Source organism: Drosophila takahashii, chromosome 3L (assembly GCF_030179915.1).
Source record: "Drosophila takahashii strain IR98-3 E-12201 chromosome 3L, DtakHiC1v2, whole genome shotgun sequence".
Lineage (NCBI taxonomy): Eukaryota > Metazoa > Arthropoda > Insecta > Diptera > Drosophilidae > Drosophila > Drosophila takahashii.
Window position 1 is genome coordinate 19,650,605 of NC_091680.1, and position 22,929 is coordinate 19,673,533.

The 22,929-nt window shown below is 39.8% G+C and overlaps 1 protein-coding gene across 3 annotated transcripts in view; it reads right to left on the reverse strand.

Annotated features, from left to right (window-relative positions):
- Positions 1-22,929, reverse strand: part of DCX-EMAP (Doublecortin-domain-containing echinoderm-microtubule-associated protein) — a 41,640-nt gene that overhangs the window by 12,939 nt on the left and 5,772 nt on the right. The window contains exon 1 of one of the 3 annotated variants that reach the window (XM_070215676.1): positions 15,818-15,900. The exons of 1 other annotated variant lie outside the window; for it this stretch is intronic. Coding sequence is in view for 1 of the 2 variants with exons in the window: in XM_070215675.1 (XP_070071776.1) it covers positions 4,590-4,658 (69 nt within the window). In the remaining variant the exon portion in view is untranslated. Of the gene's footprint in view, positions 1-4,589; positions 4,671-15,817; positions 15,901-22,929 lie in introns of those variants that run through there. One more of the 3 variants, XM_070215675.1, reaches the window with a different exon arrangement.

The window sequence follows — 22,929 nt, forward strand, 5'->3', positions numbered from 1 at the left end:
AAAATTCCACGCAAATCTGGAATTAATTAAATTGTTTTGCAGCACGCACCGACCTGGCTTGACCATGGAAATGGATGTGAATGTGGATTTTGGATTTGGACGTGGTTGTGGACAGGGACATGGACATGGACACGCACCCACACACGTCACAGTCGACTGGCCAAATCAAGCAAATCTCAACCCGCCCACTCGAATTCACGCACTGCCAGATTCACCCACCCGAAACTTGTCTGTGCGGTGGGAATTCGGTTTTCTTTTTCCCTCTGCGAACTAAGGCCCCAGACCATCCAATGCTTGGGGCATCAAAAATGCTTGACTTTTAGATGGGAGCGTGAGAATCTTTGAAGAATGAGTTGAATGCGATGAGCTGGTATTAGACATGTAAGCTTGGGGTAATATAAAGAAATGTTATCAACTTCAAAGGGTCTGAAATAACATTTAAAACCTATTGAAAAACGATATATATTTAATTCATACTTATTCGTAAGTGGTTCAATAGATGTAGGTATATTGTTGATATTATGTGGTATAAATTGTGACTCGATATCCGGCAGCTTAATTTAATATGCTCGAAAAGTGAACAACAGGTCAGTTCGAATGTGTCTTTCTCCCTCTACCTATGTAACTTTGAGCGCTATCTCGCTCTATTTCGAATTCTTCTTACTCTCTTTTTCGAAGTCAGAGAATCTCGGAGAAAAAGAATTCGGCAAAGTGATATTATTTAATATCAATTTTACCAGTACCAATATCTTTATATTTTGCCTCGATTCATGCACTTCTAACAATCCTATTCCGTTTCGCTAGTTTCAGATTGTAGTCACGATCCCATCCCTGTTCCTTTGGCTCTTTGAGCCAAGCCGCAAATCGGAAAGAAATCCGCCGCAGTCTGCGTGTGTATTGGCATTTGCTTTCATCTCATTGAATGATTAGAGTCACTGACAGTGCGAGATTAGTTGGCCCACAGCCTGAATAAATTATCAGCCTAATCTCTCGCCCTGGCTCCAGGCTCTTCGAACTCGACGAGGTTAATGCTCAAGGAGGAGTTCGGGTACTTATAGTTTCCCTAAGCTCTCCATTTGCCTAATCATCGAGAGTCGCCCCGGGGGAAAATACCACTTTCATTCAGAGTTTGCAGTGCTTTGACAAATATTTGTGGTATTTTTGCACTTTGCTGTGCGGAAGCCTTTAAATTGAGTTGTTCACTCGTTGCATTCAATTTGACAAATGCATTTTTCCTATTTTTCGGTCTGCCGTATATTTCAGATTCCTGCCACAAACAGAAGTCGGGCCATAATTCAAAATAAATAAATTGTTTAATTTTAATTGTTTTTCGTCTTCCTGCATCGCATCGTCTCGTTTCGTCTCGATTCGTTTCGTTTGATCCGTAGGTGAAAATTCAATTTTAATTCCACATTCGGCTTCGATGGATTTTCAATTTAATTTTCCTTTTCTCCGCACAGCTCTTCCTTTCGGCCCCAATTCCACTGCTTCCTTTCCTTTCCTTTGCTGCGCAAAGGTGGATGGGATATACAATTATTGTAGACCGAAAACAGGGGCCAAAGGACGAAACAAAAAGTGGAGACTGAAATTAATGTAAATTCGTTTTTAACACAATTCGTCAGCCGGCAATTTCACATTTGCTTTGTGGGAGGGACCAGTATGTAACCCAGAACGTAACCCCCGACTGACCCCAATAATGTTTTTCGGGGCCAGCACACTTGGAACATATAGAACCCCGGCTGGTTTCGGGCCCAGCATGTGCACAAGGTTACCATCAAAATCAAGGCTTTTAATTGAAATTCAACAAAAATGCAGAAATTCAAATATGCCCCCGCTCAGAATGTGTTAGTGCGTATCTGTGTGTTTGTCGAGATTTGGCTATCGTGCAAACGGAAAGCCGGAAAACTCAATGCACGTGTCAATGATTGTTGTTGCTGACGGGGACGAGCACTTCCTCCCTTGGCGGAAATCAATTAAAATTCCGCCAAAACATAATAATAAATATAAACCGTTTTTGCCGCCCATTAAAAACGCGAATGAATACATTTTTATACCATGCAAAAAGTCTCACGCGGTGATTTAAATGAAATAAGAGTAAATAAATAACCTCTATTGCCTATCCGCATAAATACCAATTTTCGACTATGGCTTCTTTGCTAATTCCATATATTTAATCAAATTTTATAATTACTCGTGGTAATGCGATTATCGCTTCCAGAATTTAGCCACTAACTTTTAATTATTTAAAGCTTATCCAATTGGGTGAGCTTTTATTTGGAAATTCAAAGCATAAAATTTAGTGTATATTTTAGGAGTAAATGCAACAAATAGGGGCATAATTCTATTTTTAATTATGCTTAAAACAGCTAATTAACAGTAATTCATTTTTTGCTGGAATAATAAATTAAAAAGGATATAAACTTTTACTTATGATTTTCTTTTCATTACAAACATTTGCAACTATTTAACATTATTTAAAAATTTTTAGGGTGTTTTCTTATTCGACATGTCGCGACATAGTAAACATGTCATGTACTTAGTCTTGGTTTTAATTAAAAATGCTTTTTTGATACGTCACAGATTTGTGCAGTCAGCTATTTGTTGGCCTAGGCACGCATCAAAAAATTCATTAAATCGAAACCCAGGGATGACCAAATAATGTTTTATTTATTTGAGCATAAGAGCTATTTTATACGTTTTTGATCTAGGGCAAAGCGGAGCTTTAAAATTGTTCCTAGCCAGTGGGAGAAGGGAACTCCCTCTGGACTTTGGGCTGGTGGATTTGGGGGGGTTGGTCCTGCCACTTAGCAACTAATATAAGCACCAAAGTGCCGGGCGGGGCTGCTCGGGAAAAGCTTAAATTACTCGCTCAATTAAACTTTAAGCAAGTTGGTAGAGGCCACCAATTCAATACAAAGGGGCCAGCAAAATCTAAGCGCAACTTCAAAGCCCTTTCTACGTTTGACGTGCAGCCTCGCAGAAAATTCAGTGAAGCCAATGCCAGGACCCAAAAAGGGAGCTAGGGATGTAGCCCTCTTCTCTGGGGTGTGGCATGTTCTAAGTGGCAGCTTAAGATGCCGCATTTTACGCATATTTAAGCCAAAGTCCCCATCTCCAGCCTCCGGCCATGGTAATCTTTATGATTATTATCGGGTTTCGGCGCAAGGGAAAGATTGGTTTTTGTTTTAGCGTAAACAAATAAAATAGTTTGCTCAATAAACTGGTAAACATATAAATACATATTGACATTTATGCCTGGCCTGGAACCCCAGAGATTCTCGCGCTTGGCTAATGCTAAATGGCTTTTAAAATTTACGGTCAATTTTATGTGTTATGGCTGGCGTACATGTAATGTTTACTGTTTCACACCTTTGGTGGTTTTGTTTGGATTAGATGGGGATTAGGAAATAATGAAAAATTATTCGAAATGTGCTGAAAAATGATGAATGAGGATTTAAAGGGATACTTGTGAAATTTATGAGAAGGATATAAATAAATAAATACTGACTTTAATGGCATTTATGCATATTAATAACTCTTGTGAATAAGTTTCTTTAACTCTATCATATCATAGAATGGTGTGCCCACTTTGCCATTCTCACATTTGTTTTAATTTTCATTTATTTCGGATTCGCTTGCCAATTTTATACTGTACATTCTCGCACACAGGCATTTCACTTAATCAGCAGTTTAGAGCAAGTTAGTGGCTAATGTAAATATCATCTACTCAACGTTGTGTGAACTTTTTGGGCATAGCATAAATTTGCGCTGACATGGCACATGCCACATGTCGTACACACATACGTACACGGAGCAAAAATAAATGAATACCTTTTATATGTTTCTAAGAAGAATAAATTAAACTAAAATAAAATAACCAGTTTCTGCTACAAACGTACCTTTAAGGACCTTAAACAATAAAAGTCCCATTACTGAAATAAAATAAATAATGAAGTTAGAGAACTTTTTAAAAAATTTGTAAATTAATAATAATAATAAATAATAAAATGTAACAATATATTTCCTATAAATAAAACTATGCGACCAGGTGTTGAAAGTTTTAATGGCCTTCCATTTATTATAAAAATAAGATATAATTGAATTTAAAGTTCATAATGCAAGTTAATTTTGACTTCACGTGAACTTATTTTACAAAAGTAAATGTCTGCGGTTAAATATTCCTGCATTCGTATCTCAGTGTCTGCTGTCCACCAGCATTTCGAAGTCGAAGGGAAATATTTAAAATTGAGCATACATCAACGGAGGGCAGCAGGACAGGATTCAGCGGCCAGCACACGTAGACCATTAAAAAACACTTAGAAAAACAACAAAAGTCATTTAAACTTTTTGCCAACTTTTTTTCCGCCCGCACACTGTGCTGCTTCTCAATTTCTCTCGGAGGCAAAAAATGAAATGTGAAATTAAGAGATGTATGCGAAGGGAATGGGAATGGAGATCGGGGAATCGGGGAACTGGAAACTGGGAGCCCGGAGATGTGTGATGTGATGTGCCGGACTCTGGACTCCGGACTCTGGACTACAGGCTCCAGAGTCCGGTCTCTTTGTTTACATTGTGCGGACCGAACTGACCCAAGACTTCGTGGGGGATGTGAGCATCACAAAGGGCGAACTTTCCTCGCTATCCTCGTCGATGTACATTTAAGCGAAAGTTTCTTTCCCGTTCTACGTGTGCGTGTGTGTGTGGGCGGAGTGTTCGAGGCACTTTTAATTCAGTTGCAGTTTTATCCGCCGCACAGCATTAAGTCCGTAGAAACGCTGGGGAAGGCGCCGCGCGGAGAGTGCTGAATAAATGTAATTTTCTGCGCGCAAAATGAGTTAATTGAAATCATTTACATTTAATTGCACTTTAAATTAGTTAATTCGCTAAGGTTGATTTATGCGGGGCGGCGTCCTGGAGTTTATATGTTCTATGGCTATAATTATTGGCGGCACCGGGCTCACGTTTCGTTTTGGTTTCGTTGGCGCTCGCTGAGCAACTGAATGAAGGAGTCGAACGGAATGAAAGGCGGCGGCAACGCTACGTATACGTTATGCATACGTATACGTTACGCTGTCCTCCTCAGTCGGCGGAGTGACCACGCACACAGCCATAAAACTTCTACATAGCGTGTACATAAAGAATATTCAAATTGGCAACTCAGCACCCGAGTCTCCACTTTTGGCGCTTCCAGGCATGAAGTGTACTCAATGTACTCAATGTACTCGTCACACTCGCACACTCACTTGCCCACCTGTGCTCATATTTCTCGTATACTCGTATTTATTTATTGTTTGGCCAAATCAGGGCCGTCAATCTCGAAAACTTCGCGGCCATTAGCCGCCATCCCCCTTCCCTCGCCTTCTGCCTCAAAGCCCCCCCTTCTTTTTCTTTATTACAGTGTATGTGTGCCGCTGCTTCCGCCACTCGCCGCATGGGGGCGCTGCTGTTGTGAATCAACAAGGCGTCGCTGAAATTGCGCGCCAAAAATTCCCCCGAAACGCATACATATGCATCTGGACGGGTATTTGTGTTTGCATGCGAGTCCTGTTCCTGTCTGTGTGCCATACTGCTGATTTGTTTGCCCTAAGAGAAACATTTGCTGCATGAGCTATTGGAGAACGCTTAGGCTGTGGGCCAAATACACGAGTTATAGCCAGGCCCATATTGGATATGCACGGATATCGATGGGAAAGGCATCCACACCTTGAAGAGCAGAGATGTGGCGAATTATCGCACTTGACGAACCAGTTCGGGAGTGTTTCAGGTAAATTAACTACTTGAGAAACTCGTTATTTTGAAAGCCATTCACAGCACTTGTATCTTAACTGTTTGAGGAGTTTTGCCGACCATTTTATTCGGTAAATCCCCTTTTCTGTACTTAGAGTAATAAAAAGATTTTAAGTTTAATCAATCAAACTGCAGTAAACTTTGGGTTTTTGAATGTTTCTGGAACGATTGTCGTAAGTTGTTTACAAATTACTTAACAAGAAATAGTAGGTATTCATAAAACTATCGAAATTCATTTTAATTTGAAGTAGATTTTTTTATAGAATTTTTTACATGAGAATTAAGCTGCAATCACCTCGATTTTCTCCGTTAGACCATTTAATTTATTTCGGTTGTAAATTATAAAGTTTTACCTAAAGCGCCATTGAAAAGGTTAGGGGCCGTTTTTTCATTCGTTTGTTAAATTTAAAGTGGGGTTTAAGCATTGAAATCGTATAAAAAATCATAGTTTAAAGGTTCCCTTAAATTTAACAGGCGAACAAGAAAACGGCTATTAGAGTTTTTAGCTCAGAAGTACCCAAACAAATATTATTCAATCAGATTTAGTAATAGCTCAGCGAATCGGTCAACTCTGGCGGATAAATCACGAAATGAAGTATGCATGCCCATATGCGCATACATATTCCTTGCGGGGTGTTTGTGTGCGTGCCAAAAGAGCCGTATAACTTTCACTTGCGAAAGAGTCTCAAAGGAAAGCGTTCTGGTAGAAGAGGAAGAAGTGGAGCGCGCCTGGGTTTTTCCCGCTTTTCCTCGCACTGTTTTTTTAGTTGCTTTGTTTTGTGTTGTTCTGTGTTGTTGTTCCTTTGCCCTCTGAGACGGCCACTTTCGCTCTCCGCCTTCGGCTGTTACACTCACATTCGCATTCGCCATTTGCAGTAGTGTTTGTGTGGCTGTTTGTATTGGTATTGGTGGTGCTATTGGTGTTGGCCCGCTTTTGGCTTTGTGCTGATGTATAGTTTTGCGGCAGGTACGGTTGGCCGGGGGTCCGTTCTTGGGCAACTTGATGTGGTAGTTTAGCTTATTGCTTTTCACTTTGAAGTGGCTTATATGGATATTTATTACCATGTCGGTTGTATTTGAATTTCACTAGCACCAAGCACGCGCCAGCTCTCTTTTCTCTCTCTTGTTTTTTCCTTATATAGTGGCCCTTTTGCAGCAGTATTTGCCTTTGATATGGTGGCCCAGGGGCAATACTTCAACGTCTACGCTGCCTTTTTCAATTTTGCCCAGCCCCCTTTTCTCCGTTTGGTTTGTGAATGAAAATGCATGAAATACGTGGCTTTCTTTCAGGCCAGTTATTGTCCATTGTTAGGCTCACTTGCTCCGTTTTTCATTTGGCGAATTATGGTAATAATTAGCATGCACCAGGAGAAAGAGTCCTGGGTTATTAGCTTGCATATTGCGATTGCTGCCCGCGGTCAGTTGCGTTGTCATATTTGTTTGTGGCCACGACAGCTGCACAAATGAATTGCCCCCAAAAAAGGTCTGGGGATTCTGATTTTGGGCTGCTTATTAAATATTTTATGCTCTTTTGTTTGTTCTGTGGCTGTTTGTCTGGCATTGTCACTTGGTCCGGCATTTAATGCGGTTGTTCAAACAAGTTTGGGCGGAAAACTCGGCTCGGCTCGGAAAATGCTGAATGTGCGACACCGCAATTATGTGCTGCCTACTTATGGGAATGGCCCACAGGGCGTATGGGTGTCAAAAAGCTGTTGCTCTCCACGCCGTGTTTATGCGAAAGATATTTTGCGAAAATTAAATAGCGAATTCGGTCATGAATATATACCGCAGAGAAATAAATAAAATATCTAAATAAAAAATTTAACAAAAATGACGATTTAAAAAAACAGAATATATGAGTAGTGAGTTCTAAATAACGTTATTTTAATTTTAAAAGCGAAACAAATGAATGCAAAACAAGCAGAAAACTTAAAATTCTACAATTGATTTCTTTGAATTTTTCATGCAGTTTACTTGTGGAATAGACTTTAATTTTCAAATTTAAGAGTTCCCAAAATTCCTAACATAAACTCTCCATTTAATGCCAGCTCTGTTTACCTCACATTTATCTTGAAGGTTAGCGTCAAGATTAATTTTGTTAGCCCGACCTTTTTGGCCATTTGTGCTGGCTGCCTCTCGCTCCTCGGAGCGTGTCGGAATAAATCGTCTTAGTTCTGTTGGCTTGCTTTGACTTTAATTGAATTAAATTGATTTTGCTCCACTTGCCAGCCGGCAGTCATCAATTGCCAGGTGACGCCAGGTGAGAATGAGTTGCTCTCGTTGCCCTAGCACTTGATGTTTATAAATAGAATTTTCTAATCTGGACCCCTCGCACCGCAAATTTGACATGACAATCAACTCAACTTGGACACGTATTAGACGCACACACTCACTCACTCACTGCGAAGCAATGTTTATGTTTTTCCAATCAATTGTGTCACAAACATGGCTATGAAAATAAATACAGCCCCACCCACCCACTCACTGGCACACTCACACAGAGACAAGGCCAGGACATTCTGTTACTGTTGTGCTCCAAACGGATAAACACACGCACACAAAGACCCCGATACAGATACATTTGATGGCCATTCTCTGGCATAAAACAATAACAAAGCGTGTTCAACGTGGACAATGAACCGAAAATGAAAATGAAAACTCGCCGAAATTGATAGATACATAGATACATGTATAGATAGAAGTGCGGACGGTCGGATAGTGGGATCCATAGCATATGAAACTGCAATTTACAGCCATTGTGCGACGGTCGGTCAGTGATTGTTTGGACAGTGGCACAAATGTGATTGACTGCGCACACAACTTTTAAGTGGAAACTCGATTGCTCACTCTATTTGACTTGTGGCCACGGTGGGAAAAGTTTGTTCAAGTTTAACGACTGCCATATTTGCGGACGGTGCTGCAGAGGTGAACGATTGTGGGGCACTTTCGTATCCCTGAACAGTGAGGCAAGATCGGAGATCCTTGTGAGTTTCCAGAACCACAAACCGGAAGGAAAAATTAATAATTAAATATAAAAAAAATGTATAGCACTACAAAAAAAATGTTAATAATTAAAACAACTATAAGTTATATTTAAAGCTTTTAAAATCATTGGTTAGGTTTCTTATTTGTTAAAGAACGTTTGAATATTTTAATAATTTCGGTATCTTTTCTAATATTGCTTATATAGTTCACTGTTCCCCAAAAGAGGTGAAAATTCTATGCACTTGCGTCGCTGCCATTTTCATTGCCGTTGAGTTTATGGGAACTCTAAATATTTTCATAAAAGCCACAAAAACGGCCAGAATAATTCACATTTTGGCCATGCGTTGTCATCGCCTGCACTTTTCCCAGCCCATTTCGAATTTTCCATAAGTGTGTTTTTCCGTGTTTGCTGGGAATTGTTGTCGAAGCCACACGGCTGGGGGCCATATTTTCAATATCTATTGTTGCTGTCATGTCTGCTGCACTCCACAGCCACCTTTATCTTTTATCTCGAGGCTCAACTTGTTAATAAAAGTTTACCGATTGTTGGACGTCGCAAGAATGATCACTGCCACACTGCACACAATTTAAAGTTTTGCCCGCTCATACATAAATCAGCGAAAGGAAAATCCTCCTCGCGGCCGCACGACAAAAAATATTGTCCGCGAAACGAAAGTTCCGAAAGGCCGCTGCGATGCGTGCAAAGTTGTTTAGTGAGAAACTTCAACTGGACACCGACTGGGCCGAAACTGAACTTGGCCAAAACGCAGAATGGCACAAAGTGGGCCACGGCGGTGGTGGTAAAATTAATAAAAGTCGTAATAATACTCGCAATTTCCTTTTAGCGCCGCCCTGCCATCGCGCATTTTCCTTTGCCTTTGTTTCCTTTGCCTTTTGCATAATTTTTTTCCCCGTTTTTTATATATATTTTTATATATAAGTATTTTCTTTGGCTTTCCCAGCTTTTCCGTGGCTGTGTGGAAATTCCATTGCTCTTCTCCCGATGCTGGACGTTGAGAAGTTTTTGATTTAAATAGTTTGGCCTGGCATTTTACTGCTTGGCTGGCATTTTTTAGCTGCCATCGACTCCTACAAGTCCTTATTATTTTTATTGTGTTTCCTTGTTCGGATTCCTCGGCTGCCATGGGCGGATTATTATTAGTAAACATTATGGACAAGGTTAGGTCATGATGTATATGGGCTTCCCGCCCCTCCTCCTCCCGCTTTTCTAGCGGAAGTTGAGCAGCCGGGGCTGACTTATCGTCGCCATTTTCAGCGACGAGTCTTCGTGCATAAATAATTTGTTGGGCATTTATTATTTGTTTTAGGTGTAAATATTTCAAGCTCACAAGTGAAGCGGTCGGAAGAAAAGAGGTCGAGGTTTATAGCTTAATTATTCCCATGCATGAAACGAGCCTCCTTTGGGCCCCCGTTTCCAAGAAGGAAGGAATTTTCTTCCCGCCATTGTTCGGCACCCCTTTTGTACGGACCTCGCTCTTTTTATTTCTCCCCGGCACACGCATATAATACATAATTTTTTATGATTTATAAAATGTTTGTTTGTGCGTCTGCCGGGGAAGAGGAAGGCCGGTATAATTTTAATTATTTCCTACATGTGCGCGGTTTATTAATGGCCACGTAAGCTCAGCTCGGCTTACACTTTTTCGGTTCGGTTTGGCTTGGTTTGCCCTATCCTCTCGCTTTTTAATGGAGGTCAACTATAGTTGGACGAAAAAATGCATAAAGATTTATTGCATTTGACAAGTTTTTGTTAATGATTATGGCACGTGCTATGGTCGCTGTTTTTGCCAAGGTTTGGCGACCCCTTTTTACACTTTAATTTACAATCCCCTTGGAGGGAGGCAATAACCTTTCAAGGATCTAGTTTGTGTGCTTACACAAAGAAAAAATATGTAACCACATATTTAGTAAAGGTCAAAACTGATGGTAAAATTATTTTTCCAATGCAAATTTTATTTTAAAAAATCAAGCTTTCTAGAAATGGAAGTAATATTTTATCAACTTATTATAATTAGTTATTTCATGCATATATACCTATGCCTAAAATTTGATATTTTTTCTTAATAATAAATAAGAAAATTAATAGAAAAGGTATCTTTGAAATGTAATTGTATCTGAATCGACAGATATTTAGCTGGTTTTATTTCTGTGTGTTCATGTGGTTGGGGGAGGGTTGCCTTATTTTATCAGCTTAATATTCAAAATCCTGAGACATGTGTGTCCTTGGCCACCGAAGTCACGCAGTGTCAATAAATTAATATAAATGTCACTTGCCAGACTGCATCCCATAAATTTTTCAATCATTTGGACAACGCAGCAGTTTTTCCACCCGCGCCACGCCCACCTAATGGGGGCGGCATCGGGGGGTGTGTCCCGGTGGAAATACCGTTACAGGAGCACAAAACTGATTTGAATTTAATTACTTGCTTGGCATATTTTGTTATTCTTCCGTAGACCGTTAAACGTTATGCAAATTGCTTCGACTTACAATACAAGAAAATGTTTCTTTTCTGTTGCCACTCGCTGACAAATTGTTGATGAACGTTGAATATATATTTTCTTTTCTTGTGGTGCCAAGTGGGTGTAGGAGTGGGTGTGGGTGGTTTGGGTGGCACGGGAGGTGTGTGTTTGGTATCCGTAATTGCATTTGCGTGCCGGGGAGCGGGAGACGTTAATGAGCGCTACCGAAACGCGCTGGAATGTCAGCCTTACTAAATCATCATGCCAAAAGCAACGGCCAGCCTTGACGTTTTGCTAAAGGAAGGTGATGGGAAGGGGGTGGTGGGTGGTGGTGGGGTTGCTTGTGGCGGTAGTGGGTAAGTGGGTGGATTGGACATGGTCACAGATATGGTGAGGCTGTATGCCGTTTGCAGGGTGTGGTCCCTCCCTCACACTCACATGCATATCACATGTGTCCTTAGCATAGCCAGTGACATTTTCTGCTCCATTATTTTCATCATGTCTGACAGACGACATTTCAACATGCAACTAGCAACTAACGGGGGCATCTAACACTGCCCGCCTTCCATCTCGCAGCTCGCATTTCCCATTTTACACAGCTCGCCCCCACAGTAACACGTATGGTAAGTGTAACTCGAACTGCGAAATGCACACAGAGAGACAAATTGGAGTGAAAATTTAATTTATTGTAAATATGTTTGGAAATTTAAATATTCTTTCGAGGATTCAATTTCAAACTAATAATGATGTGATTTCTATAGAAATTAATGTTACACCTTTGACAGAAATTGAATACCTTATAAAAGAGCGCTTTGAAACTCAGACAAAATTAAAATTAAATGTTATTTAATTAAAAATGAAACTTTTCTATAAGGGAAATAATAAAATAAAATTCATGAAATATAAACCTTCATTTTTTGATATTAATCATGGTATTTTAAACGATATCTTCAAACTTTGAACTCAATAATTATTTCGAAAACTTCCCAGTGCAGTGCATCTGCAAAGTGCTGCCAAGTTGGCTCGCCACACTCTTACTCCTTCTGCTCAAGTCGGGCATTTCGTCGTGTCTGCTTTAGACACCAATATATTATGCCATTGTCATGGTGTGCGTGTGTCTAACTGTGGTATGTGTGTGTGTGTGTCGATGTGCGTGTGAGTGGCAGTTCCCTGTTGCATGCGCCTTGCATGAGTGTGCAGTGCCAGATACCCCTACTAGTACCTCTGGGCTTCCCTCTCATCCGTCCACCCACCCACCAGATTTCACAACTCTCAGAAGTCCTTCGTCCTTCCGACTGCCTCTTACGCATTCAGCCCATCTCATTCGCTTAGGTCGAGTCAGCATTTTGCATTGCAAATATTTATACCCTACTTAGGTTGAGTTTTATGTGTGTGCCCATGGAATTGGCGCTGGCTGTCCGATTTGGGAACGGAGAATCAGGCTGAGAGTCAAGTCAGCAGACAGTCCAGCAAGGTTGCCATTAAACGAACATTCGTTATAAAAAAAACTAACCATCTGCCATATTAAAACAGCACACCGAAATTGTACAAATTAATTACCCATTTTAGGCGTCTATTCATAGACTCTATGAACAAATTAAAATAAATAATACATTTCTTATATTTAGAAATAATTAAGAACTAAAAGATTAAGTTTAATATAAAGTTTTTGTAACAATTGGAGAAATAATTACTTGCTTATTTCAAACTTAAATAAGAAAAATATGTTTTTAAATGGCGTTTTAATTAAAAAAAATTATAATATTAAATTTTTTCAACAAAATTGCCATGTATTATTTAATCCATCACCTGTCGGCAATCTTCACTGTTCGAGGACCGTTTGTCCTTGTGCATTTCGAGAGCTCCGCATGGCTTGGCGTGCCATTTTTGCTCCACCACTTGCCATGCAATTAATTTGGAGCAATTGCATGCCATCGAAAATAATATACAGAGATGGAATATTGTAAATGCCATCTAGACATATTTTGCATGCAAATTTGACACTTTTTGCCTCATTATTTGACGCCATAATAATAATTCTGTGCCGGGCAAAATGCCAGTAGCATATTTCATTTGATGCCAGCCATCCGCCGTGTGTGTGCTGGTATATGTGTGAGTTAATAAGGAAATATCCTTTTACACATGTGACCCTAATAATTTCCCCGAGTTCTTAGGTTCCGAGAGCAGGCTGCATTACTAATAATAATGCCATTGTACGAGTATGCATGCGTATCTGCGGTGGTATTGGTGGGGTATTTTGTGCTGTGTTGTGATTTATTGCATTCGTGTGCCAGATTTTACAAATGTAATGCGCCACACTATGGCACCGATCCCCCCAGTGCCCCCTCTGCCATCCCACCCTCATGCATATGCAAAGTTTCGAATATTTTGCCTTGTGAATGTGTCACAGGCTACGTGTAAGTGTGTGCGTGTATCTGTGAGGGCTCCTCTCAGTGTGTGTGTTTGTGCGGAGGAGTTCTCGCATAAATATTCCGTACGGAGTCATATTTCTTTCTTTCGTTTTGTATGCGCTCCACTCTTTCAAAGTGGCGTGGACATACGTGTCGGAATTATTTGACTTCCGTTTCGTTTCGTTCGCTTTTTGGGTCTCATTTTCTGTTTCTGTTCTGTTTCAGTTTCGGCTTGGGCATAAGATGAATATGAAATTTTTATTAGCTGGCAAAAGTTGTAAATGCAAATTTGTTAACCGAACCGTACACAGGTCTCCTGTTGCTCGCAGGATTCACAGGACTCGGAGGATTCACATTCACCCGGATCACCTGGCGCACGATGTAAGCGGAACTTGTCAATTCACAGAGCATAAAAATACGGATTACTTGAATTCATTTATGCAACACAATCGTTTGCGCAATCTTAAAACTAAAATGCTGTCAGTCGATGGCAAATGCACATGGAATCTGTGAAGCTGTGAACTGATGGCCTTCACTTCAAATATTACGTATACGCACTCACTGGCACAAACACACACACAGCCACACAATCGGAATGGCAAAAGGAAACTATCTGTAGCAATGCGCATAACTATGCATAATTGTTATAAAATGTCTGAGCTCGAAAATCTGATAAATTATAACTGAAAAGTTTTTTGAGTGCGCCAGCAAAATTTTAAGCAATTCCAGCCACGCCCAGTAGGGGCAACAAAAGGCAAATGGTCGACCTCTTCCTTTCCATTGCTCCCTCCCCCCGTTCTATTTCCCATTTCCCATACGAAAATGTAACTGAATCCCAGGCAAAGCCAAAAGTTGAAACATATTCAATTTATGACTTTAGATGAAAATTCCCCCAGCATTTAAATCACTTATGCACTTAATCAGTGCACTTAAAATGCAAGAGAAGTGCCACAGCAGAGACACTCTGACAGAAGCTATGGCAAGAAATTTGCAATCGTTTCGCAGGCACTCGTTAACAGCATTTTCGGAAAAGTCCTTAAACTTTTAAAGAGCCGAATTGTTCACGAAAGTGTTCTTTACTTACTTAAAAGAATGTTTAAAGACTAATCAAGAAATATCTTAAAATTTATTAAGCTTATTGGGTTTTTAAAAAAAGTTGTTCGCATATTTAAAATGATACAAAATATTTAAAATAAAGCTTATTAAAGACAATCCATACTTTTTATACCCTTGCAGAGGGTATTATGATTTCAGTCAGAAGTTTGCAACGCAGTGAAGGAGACGTTTCCGACCCCATAAAGTACATATATTCTTGATCAGCATCACTAGACGAGTCGATCTAGCCATGTCCGTCTGTCCGTCTGTCCGTCTGTCCGTCCGTCTGTCCGTCTGTCTGTTTCTACGCAAACTAGCCTCTCAGTTTTTGAGCTATCGGGATGAAACTTTCCCAAAAGTCTTCTTTCTTGTGCAGGTAGTATATATGTCGGAACCAACCGGATCGGACAAGTAATAGGAAATAAATTCTAGCTTCTTTGGTTTTTATTGTATTATCTTCTACTCTAGAATATGACTCTTTTTAAATATTTCCGAATTTCAATTTTAATTTGATCAAAATCGGACGACTACATCATATAGCTGCCATAGGAACGATCGGAAAATTATGGAGAAATATAAGAAAATTGAACATTTTTGCGATTTGTTAATTAATAGGAATGATCTGCAAGGGTATATAAGCTTCGGCTGGCCAAAGCTAGCTTCCTTTCTTGTTTAAATATATTTTGGATTGGCTTTTCAGAAAATCTAAATTTATTCATTTTACCGAATAGTTTTTCCTATTCCCAAGTTAACCATGCAATTATAGTTTGAATGAGAAAATATATTTTTGTACTAAAATATTTTCCACATTAAAATAAAATATGTTTCTATTGTCTTAATATTATTCACTCTCTTCCTTGCTGACCAGTGTATTGGCTAGATTGCGTGTACGCCATTTGATTTTAGATTGCTTTTGGGGTAGCCGAGAGAAAATGTTGACACTTTTGATTACGCAGTATAATAGTTTTGCCCCACTACCCACTACCCAGAGTCCCTCAAGTTTTTCCCCTCGATCAACAATCGATTTGCGAGAGAATCGAACCGAAATGTATATTTACATGTGAGGTCTGCAGGAATGCATTCACAGCCGATTCCTTGGCCCAGAAATCACGTAGAGTCGCCTTCTCCGGCGGTTCCCGTTCTCGGTGCGGATAAGCGGTCATCTCCGTTGTGGTCGATTCGGCGTACATCGATGTCGATTGTGATTACTATTACAATGCCAATTACACCGACACGCGCACACGCACACCCACACACACTCACTCGGACTGGCTACTTAGCCTAGTTTTGGACTATATATTTTTTTGTGTTTTTACCACCACACGCCTTGACTCGAATTTGGAAATAAATGAATTTAGAGCACGTGACAATTTGCGCCTTGATTTATGCGCCAAGGTTTTCTCGCCGCTTATTTATGCTATGTTTATTTTCGGCCGTAATTTGAATAATACGTCCGTATAAGAAAGCATTTATCACAGTTGATATAATTAATGTCACTTGCACAACAAATGTTTAATATGAATTTGCACAACTGCGTCAGCAGCGTCAAGGAAATATTTTCGGAAATTAAATTGTTGGCGCGTGGGAAGAAGAGTCCTAGTCCCTCCGAAGAAAAGTCCTTTGGCCGGAGAAAGAGAGTTTTCCATGTAACCGCATTAGCCGCTGCTAGACACCGAACTGTGCCTACAGTCGTGCTGAAAAGTTTGGTCAGGCGCGTTTTCCAAACCGCAGGCCAGCACACAATATGACGCAAAATATTGCACCGCATACATAAACATAAACAAAGGGTGGGAAAACGGTTGGGAAAATGCTTGGAAAACGGCAAGGAGATGGCTGACGAAGAGGAAGCAGCGTCTTGTCACATTGAGCCTGTATGTGTGACACGGTCTAATGGCATTTCCAAATAGCTTAGCGCAAAAACTTCATACGACACTCACTCACACAGGCGTATTCTTACAAAGACTCACTAACACTCTCTCAACTTGTCAGGCCATCAACAACGACAGCAACAACAACAACGACACTAGCAAACAGTTACGACAACAACAAAGCCAACAACAATGGCGACGTTTCAATTGCATTTCCGTTTGTACCAGTTTTCATTTCAAAACTCATAAGTTTCAGACGACATCAACGACGAGGACGTGACCAGCGGACTCTTCTTCTTCCACCCAGCACTCCTTCTTCTTACACTGGAAATATTTGGATATGCTTATCAAATATTTTTTTAGAAGCTCATCTATGTGATTTTTTATTTCAAGATCTTAACATTTTAAGTCCGGATTTTAAAATTACTTCATTTAAAAGAGGAATTAGTTATGTTAACAACTCCACGTCCGGACGCAGACGTGTAATTTAAATTTGTCCTGAAGACAGTTTGCCGAAGAGCAACCGAAATATATTGACGAATAACCAAAAATTAAAATTTGCGTTGTTTTTCAAAATCCTGACCTCGAGCCGGCTAACAATAAATATAATTTGGAAAGGTCGCCAAAAACAAACAACATATTTAATTATAGTTAAAAGATAAAAAAAAAATAATATTTTCGGGTTTGTCTCAAAAATAAAAAACAAAAAGAATAACAATTCAATTGAGATATAATTATAGTAGTAGTTTTATTGTTCCCCTAATTTTTTTCTAGTATATAGGACGGAATACGCTGCGGTTGCCAGCGCGGGACAACAGTTTGCAAATTCTAAAAAGTTTTCGATATGTTTGACGACGTGTGCCACACACAATGGGTGGAAAACACTTTTTGCTTATTTAAGCGAAGGTGGAAAATGGTTCAGGTTATTTGCAAGTAAACGAGAAAGTTTTCTTTCTAAAATAATGCTTGGATAAGGACAGCGATTATGCAAAACCACGCACCACGCTTGCATTTATATAAAGTTTAATAATTTAACCATTACTCTTTTAGTAACTTTGAAAATTAAAATTTTTAGTAGTTTCTAGAAGTTTAGTTTTATCTTTATATAGCATGCATAAAAAAAGTTTTTTTTTAAAGAAAAAACTGCTGGAGTTTTTTTTAATTTATAATTTTTCTTGTGATTAAAAAATTATTTAAGCATGTATTTAAAAAAAATTAGGTTGTATTTTCCAAAGAAAAGAAAAAATTGATAATACTATTAATGATGATTTACAGTTGGTACTCGCTTATAAATAATCTTGATAGGCTGCCGAGTAATCGAAACAATAAATCAAAATGTAATTGGTAATAAAAATTGAGTTGTATTATTTTATGTTTACAAAGAAATTTAACCATTAATAAAGTCTGTCTCTCTGAAGTTAACATTGCATTTCTGTTTAAAAATCCTGTGTAATATGCACATTATTTATTATTTAGCCAAAGTTTTAATATCCCAAAAAGTGTGCTATAAAAAAGTTCCAGAGTAATGTCGACGCTATAGTGTTTTTTATCATAGCAACTACATTTTAGTTCCCTTGTGCAGCGGGCCAGCTCGCTCGAGTGAAAGTTGTTGTCTAAGGGAAAAACAACGGAAGTTTGCCCCTCGACCCCTCGTAACCCCCTCCACTAGACTGGTACTTCCACTTTACCACTTGAGCCGCTTGACAACTTTCACCATTAGCGGAACAACGGACAGACACCGTCACACTCACTCACAATATGGCACACACAAGTCGAATTTGTAGTCAGCGCCATCAATTCGAGTTGAAGACATTCCCCAGCCGCTTTTGCCCGCTCCTTCAGCTCCTTCAACCCCCTAAACTGTAAACCCCCTTTTTGGAGGCCTGTGTTTTATTGCTCTGTGCGCTTTGAGGGCGACAAGAATGTTTGCCGAGTGCTTTACAGCACCACGGTCCGGTGGATTGAGTTGCTTTGCATAGTTTAAAGCGAGTGACGTCAGTCGCAGAATTATGAAAATATAATGGGGAATCGGAAGACTGGTGGGCTGCATTTGTAACCCCAGAAAATGTCTGTAAATAATTTATTTATTCTGCCGAAACCGTTTAGCCAGCCGAGGGGCTGCGGGGAATTTGTTGTCATTTATTACAGTTGCTGCCAGTTGGCCACTCGCTTTTTTGGCAACACCCGACTCCGTGTTGCCAAACGTAGAGCGAATAAACAAATAGCCAAATAACCAGAGAGCCGAATAGCCGAAAAAAAAATCCCAACAAATTCTAATTACTGTCATTTGGCTCTGGTCTAAGTTTTTCTCCGAGTCTGCGGCTTGGGTCTTGGCAACTGGTGCTCTGGGCCAGCATAAATTGGCTTCCGAGCAGCCAAAAACTTCTGCACCTTCTCTCCCTCTTTTACTGATTAAGTTAATATATTTTAATTTTGTTTTATGGCAACGGGAAGTAGTAAAAACGAGTCAAATTATTACAGCTCATCGTGAGCAAAACAAAAGTCGTTTACCATTTATGGACCAGTTAAAGTGGAGCACTTCGGCGGACATTTCAATGAGGGCAAATGGAAAAATGAGAGAGTGTATCTCCGATGATTTAAATAGCCAATTCTAATTCCCCCCTTTCGCCGGGAAGGGGTAAGCGAATAAGTTCAACCCTTTTTATGTAGCTCACTCGATAAACTTTTATAGTTTCTCCGCTGCCGCCGCTGATGGCACTCTGAAACCTTCCGCAGTTTAAACTGTCCTCGGCTATTTATTCAACTTGGCTCCTTGTTGTTGCTGCTGCCGTTGCAATTAAAAACGCTGATATATGTTCTTTTTACAATTCAATAAATTTACGCAATGCTTTACTGTTTCCAGTCAACCCGGCGAAACTCCGCCTGGCTTTTAATGCAATATTTGTGTTCGCCTGTGCGCGCTTTTTGTGTACAATTTATTTTGACTCTGTGGCGCGGCGAAACGATTCAGAATCTTGCAAACCAATGACAGTTTAATTAATTGCCGCACTGTAATGCGTTTTAAATTGTCATGTTTATACAGAAAAATGCTGCGAGGGCCTCTGTGTTGGTCCAGCATGTCCTTTCTGTTTGCGGGCGAGTGGTAGGACAAGAGCTCACGGCATGTCCTTTATTGCCAGTGTGTGGGTGGCTTAATGCCTGATTGTGGGACAATGGGGGAAATTGCGAGTAATAAAGCTATGCCATTATAATTTTAGCGTGTGGGAAACTACATATTACTACGTATATCGTAAAAACCGATATTGAATTTCTCCACTTAAAATTTAACTATATTAGATACCGTTTTTAACAAGTCATTATTAAAAATCTGATCTAATAATGTTCATTATAAACTCTTCATAATATTCTATTTAAATTGTCAATTATCCACAATTTTAATCACATTGCCTCAAATTTTTACTTAGCCATCTGGAATGTATAACAAAATAAATCGCTCTATAATATTTTCTTTATTTCACCATCAAATTCCAGTCGATGGCCACATGACAGCCACATTTAATAACTCGATACCGAAATTAGCCCATTGTAGGCCGTTTACTCGCTTCAATGTTTATGGGCGGGAGGATGGCTGGCTGGTAATATTGTTTTTCATTTGTGTTTCATTGTTTTTAATAATTGTTATTATTGTCCGGGGCTGTTTTTCGATTTCAACACCTACATATTTTCATAGGAATTTGCACATGCGGTCGCAGCCACCCACCACCCGAATCGCTAATGCAATTTCAATGGCCGCAAACTACAACAACGAGCCATTTAAATGTCAACCACAATGAGGATCAAGTGAATATATATGAATATTCACACATTTATGCACCGCATCTGTGCCTGTGCATATGTGTGCGTTAAGCCACGGCATGCAACTGCTCTGATTTGATAAGACGCTTAAGTGCTTCGGTTGGACTAATTTATTAAAGTGCTTTATTAATGCCCTTACGAAATCCCAGGCAGGCCAGAAATTGCGTCGGGGCATCTGGATGCTCCTAATTGTGAGTCCTGCCCGAAGGAAAACAACAGCAGGCCAACAACAATGGCGGTCTGGGTCACATTTTCCGACCCAATGCGCCTGCAACACGGCGTATGCGTAATATTAATAGGCGTCTACGTAAGCAAAATCTCTTGGCTCCCGCTCCACGTTTCCATGGCTGTTGTTGCTGTAGCTTTTGCCATAATTGCAAAACGCCTTTAGGCCATAGCCACTACATATGTCTGCACATATGTAAACACATAATTATGACTTCAGAGGGTTGACTGAGCACTCTTCAGAATTAAATGATCCCTAATAATGGGTATTAATGCTGATTAATTTTATTAAGTCATTGGTATAGAAATAATTGGCATGTATTGTAATAGAAAAATTAATAAGGGATTACTTCTTGATACTTCATTTAATATTAATAGGTTAAACAAAATAACTTTGCTTTCAAGACATTTTAAATGTTAGGCCATTAAATAGTTTTTAAATTAAATTTTTTTTTTTTTTTTGATTTGTATGAAGTTGGTAATACAACATTCTTACACATTTTAAAGATTTAAAAAAGGTTTTATATTTTTTTTATAAGTGGTACTCCAGATACTCCAGACTCCAAAGACTTCCCTCCCTTTCTTGGAGACAATGTTTCCGCCCAATGCACCTTCATTATGTGCGAATCGAAATAAACACATATGTCTACACATACATATCCCCATTCAAGCACGCATATTGTTCAACAATTTGGCGACTCAATTTGAACTTGACTCCAATTAGTTTCGGAGCCGTGACACAAATTGTTTATTATTGTTTCTGGCCTGAAAGCCATTTAATTATTGTATTGTAATTCTTCAATAATCGAATCTATCCACAGACCGGAGCAATTATTTTGGGGCCTTTTCAGGCGACCTGATTGGCAAACAGTTTTAAATGAAAAAGTGCAGCAGCAACGCGCAGCGGAAAAAAAAGAGGAAAATGCACTGAACAACAAATTAAGAATGCGATGAAAGGCGGCAATTAAACGGTAAAAATCCAGTGGCCGGGATGCGATTTCCCCGGCAACTCCCTGCTTTTCTCCTGCCTCTCCAGGACCCAGAATCCCCTGAATATCCGGACGATGCAGCAGTTACGTGTGCCAACTGTCAATGCAATCAGTAGCCGTAATGCTGCACCGGGCGGACAACTCAAAAATGTAAATCAAGCATGGCTCTGATGACGTAGTCAGAAAATCATTAAAATGAGCCCACAATGGCACCAGTAGATCCGTCCGAGAAGAGTCAGCGGCGGTCAACAACACAGGACAGCAAAAAACAGGAAAAAAGACCAGTCTGTGTTTATATTTGTGTCGAGCAATTAAAAAATCATTGCAGCAGCAGCAAACAAGCAGGAAATGTTGAAGAGAGTCGGGAGTAATGGACTGGGAAGTGACCAAAAACTACCACTGTTTTTTAAATATATTTTATATTTTGTTAGGTATTTAAAAATTACTATTTACTTATTTATTAAATTTTAAACTCATGTTTTATTTAAAATTGTATATTGCACATTAGACACAAAATTAAAAGAATTAATGGCTCGGTTTTTTAGAGTATGAAGATTAATGATAAATAAATGATTTGGCAAATAAATATTCCCTTACTCCCTACCTCTTCAATGGGTATTGAGTTTAAAATGCTCTTGTAATTGTGAAGCAGACGCGTCATACACACACAAACGCGCATTACTCATACGCCCTGGTGGCCTGCACCTTTTGTTAAAATTGTCGAGTGGATGGGGTTGGGAGGGTTGTAAAGGGAAAAGGTTTGGGCGAGCAAAAGGCAGCTCTGGAGGCAACTGAGATTTTGTCGTGGCGTTGTAAGTGAAAAGGATCACGACCACGCAAATGCGCAATTTATGTCGTCAGGTGCAGTCAACGGACACAGCTGTCCCTGTTCCCCTTCCTCCATTTAACCCCCTTTTACTTCCCCTGTTAGCCAGCCCTGTTAGCCATAGTCAACTATCCGAACCCACACCATCGCCACCCAGCTGGTTCATCCACATTTCACATCCCCGGCGCGTGCAACACGTAAATGGCAGCGAAATTTATCAAACGCTTTATAGCCCAAAGGCAAGTTCCGAAGTTTTTGGCTTTCTGCGGTGTGGAAAAGCGAAGAGGGCGGAAAAGCTGGGAAATAACGTAGACAGAGGAGGTGGGTGGAAGGTGGGTTTTGCGTTGGGTTTGTTGGGTTTAATCTTGTTCACATGTCACTGCAGCTTGTTTGGTCATAAGTTGGCCGCCTCGGCAAGAAAAAATAATTGACGTGAAATCTGGTCG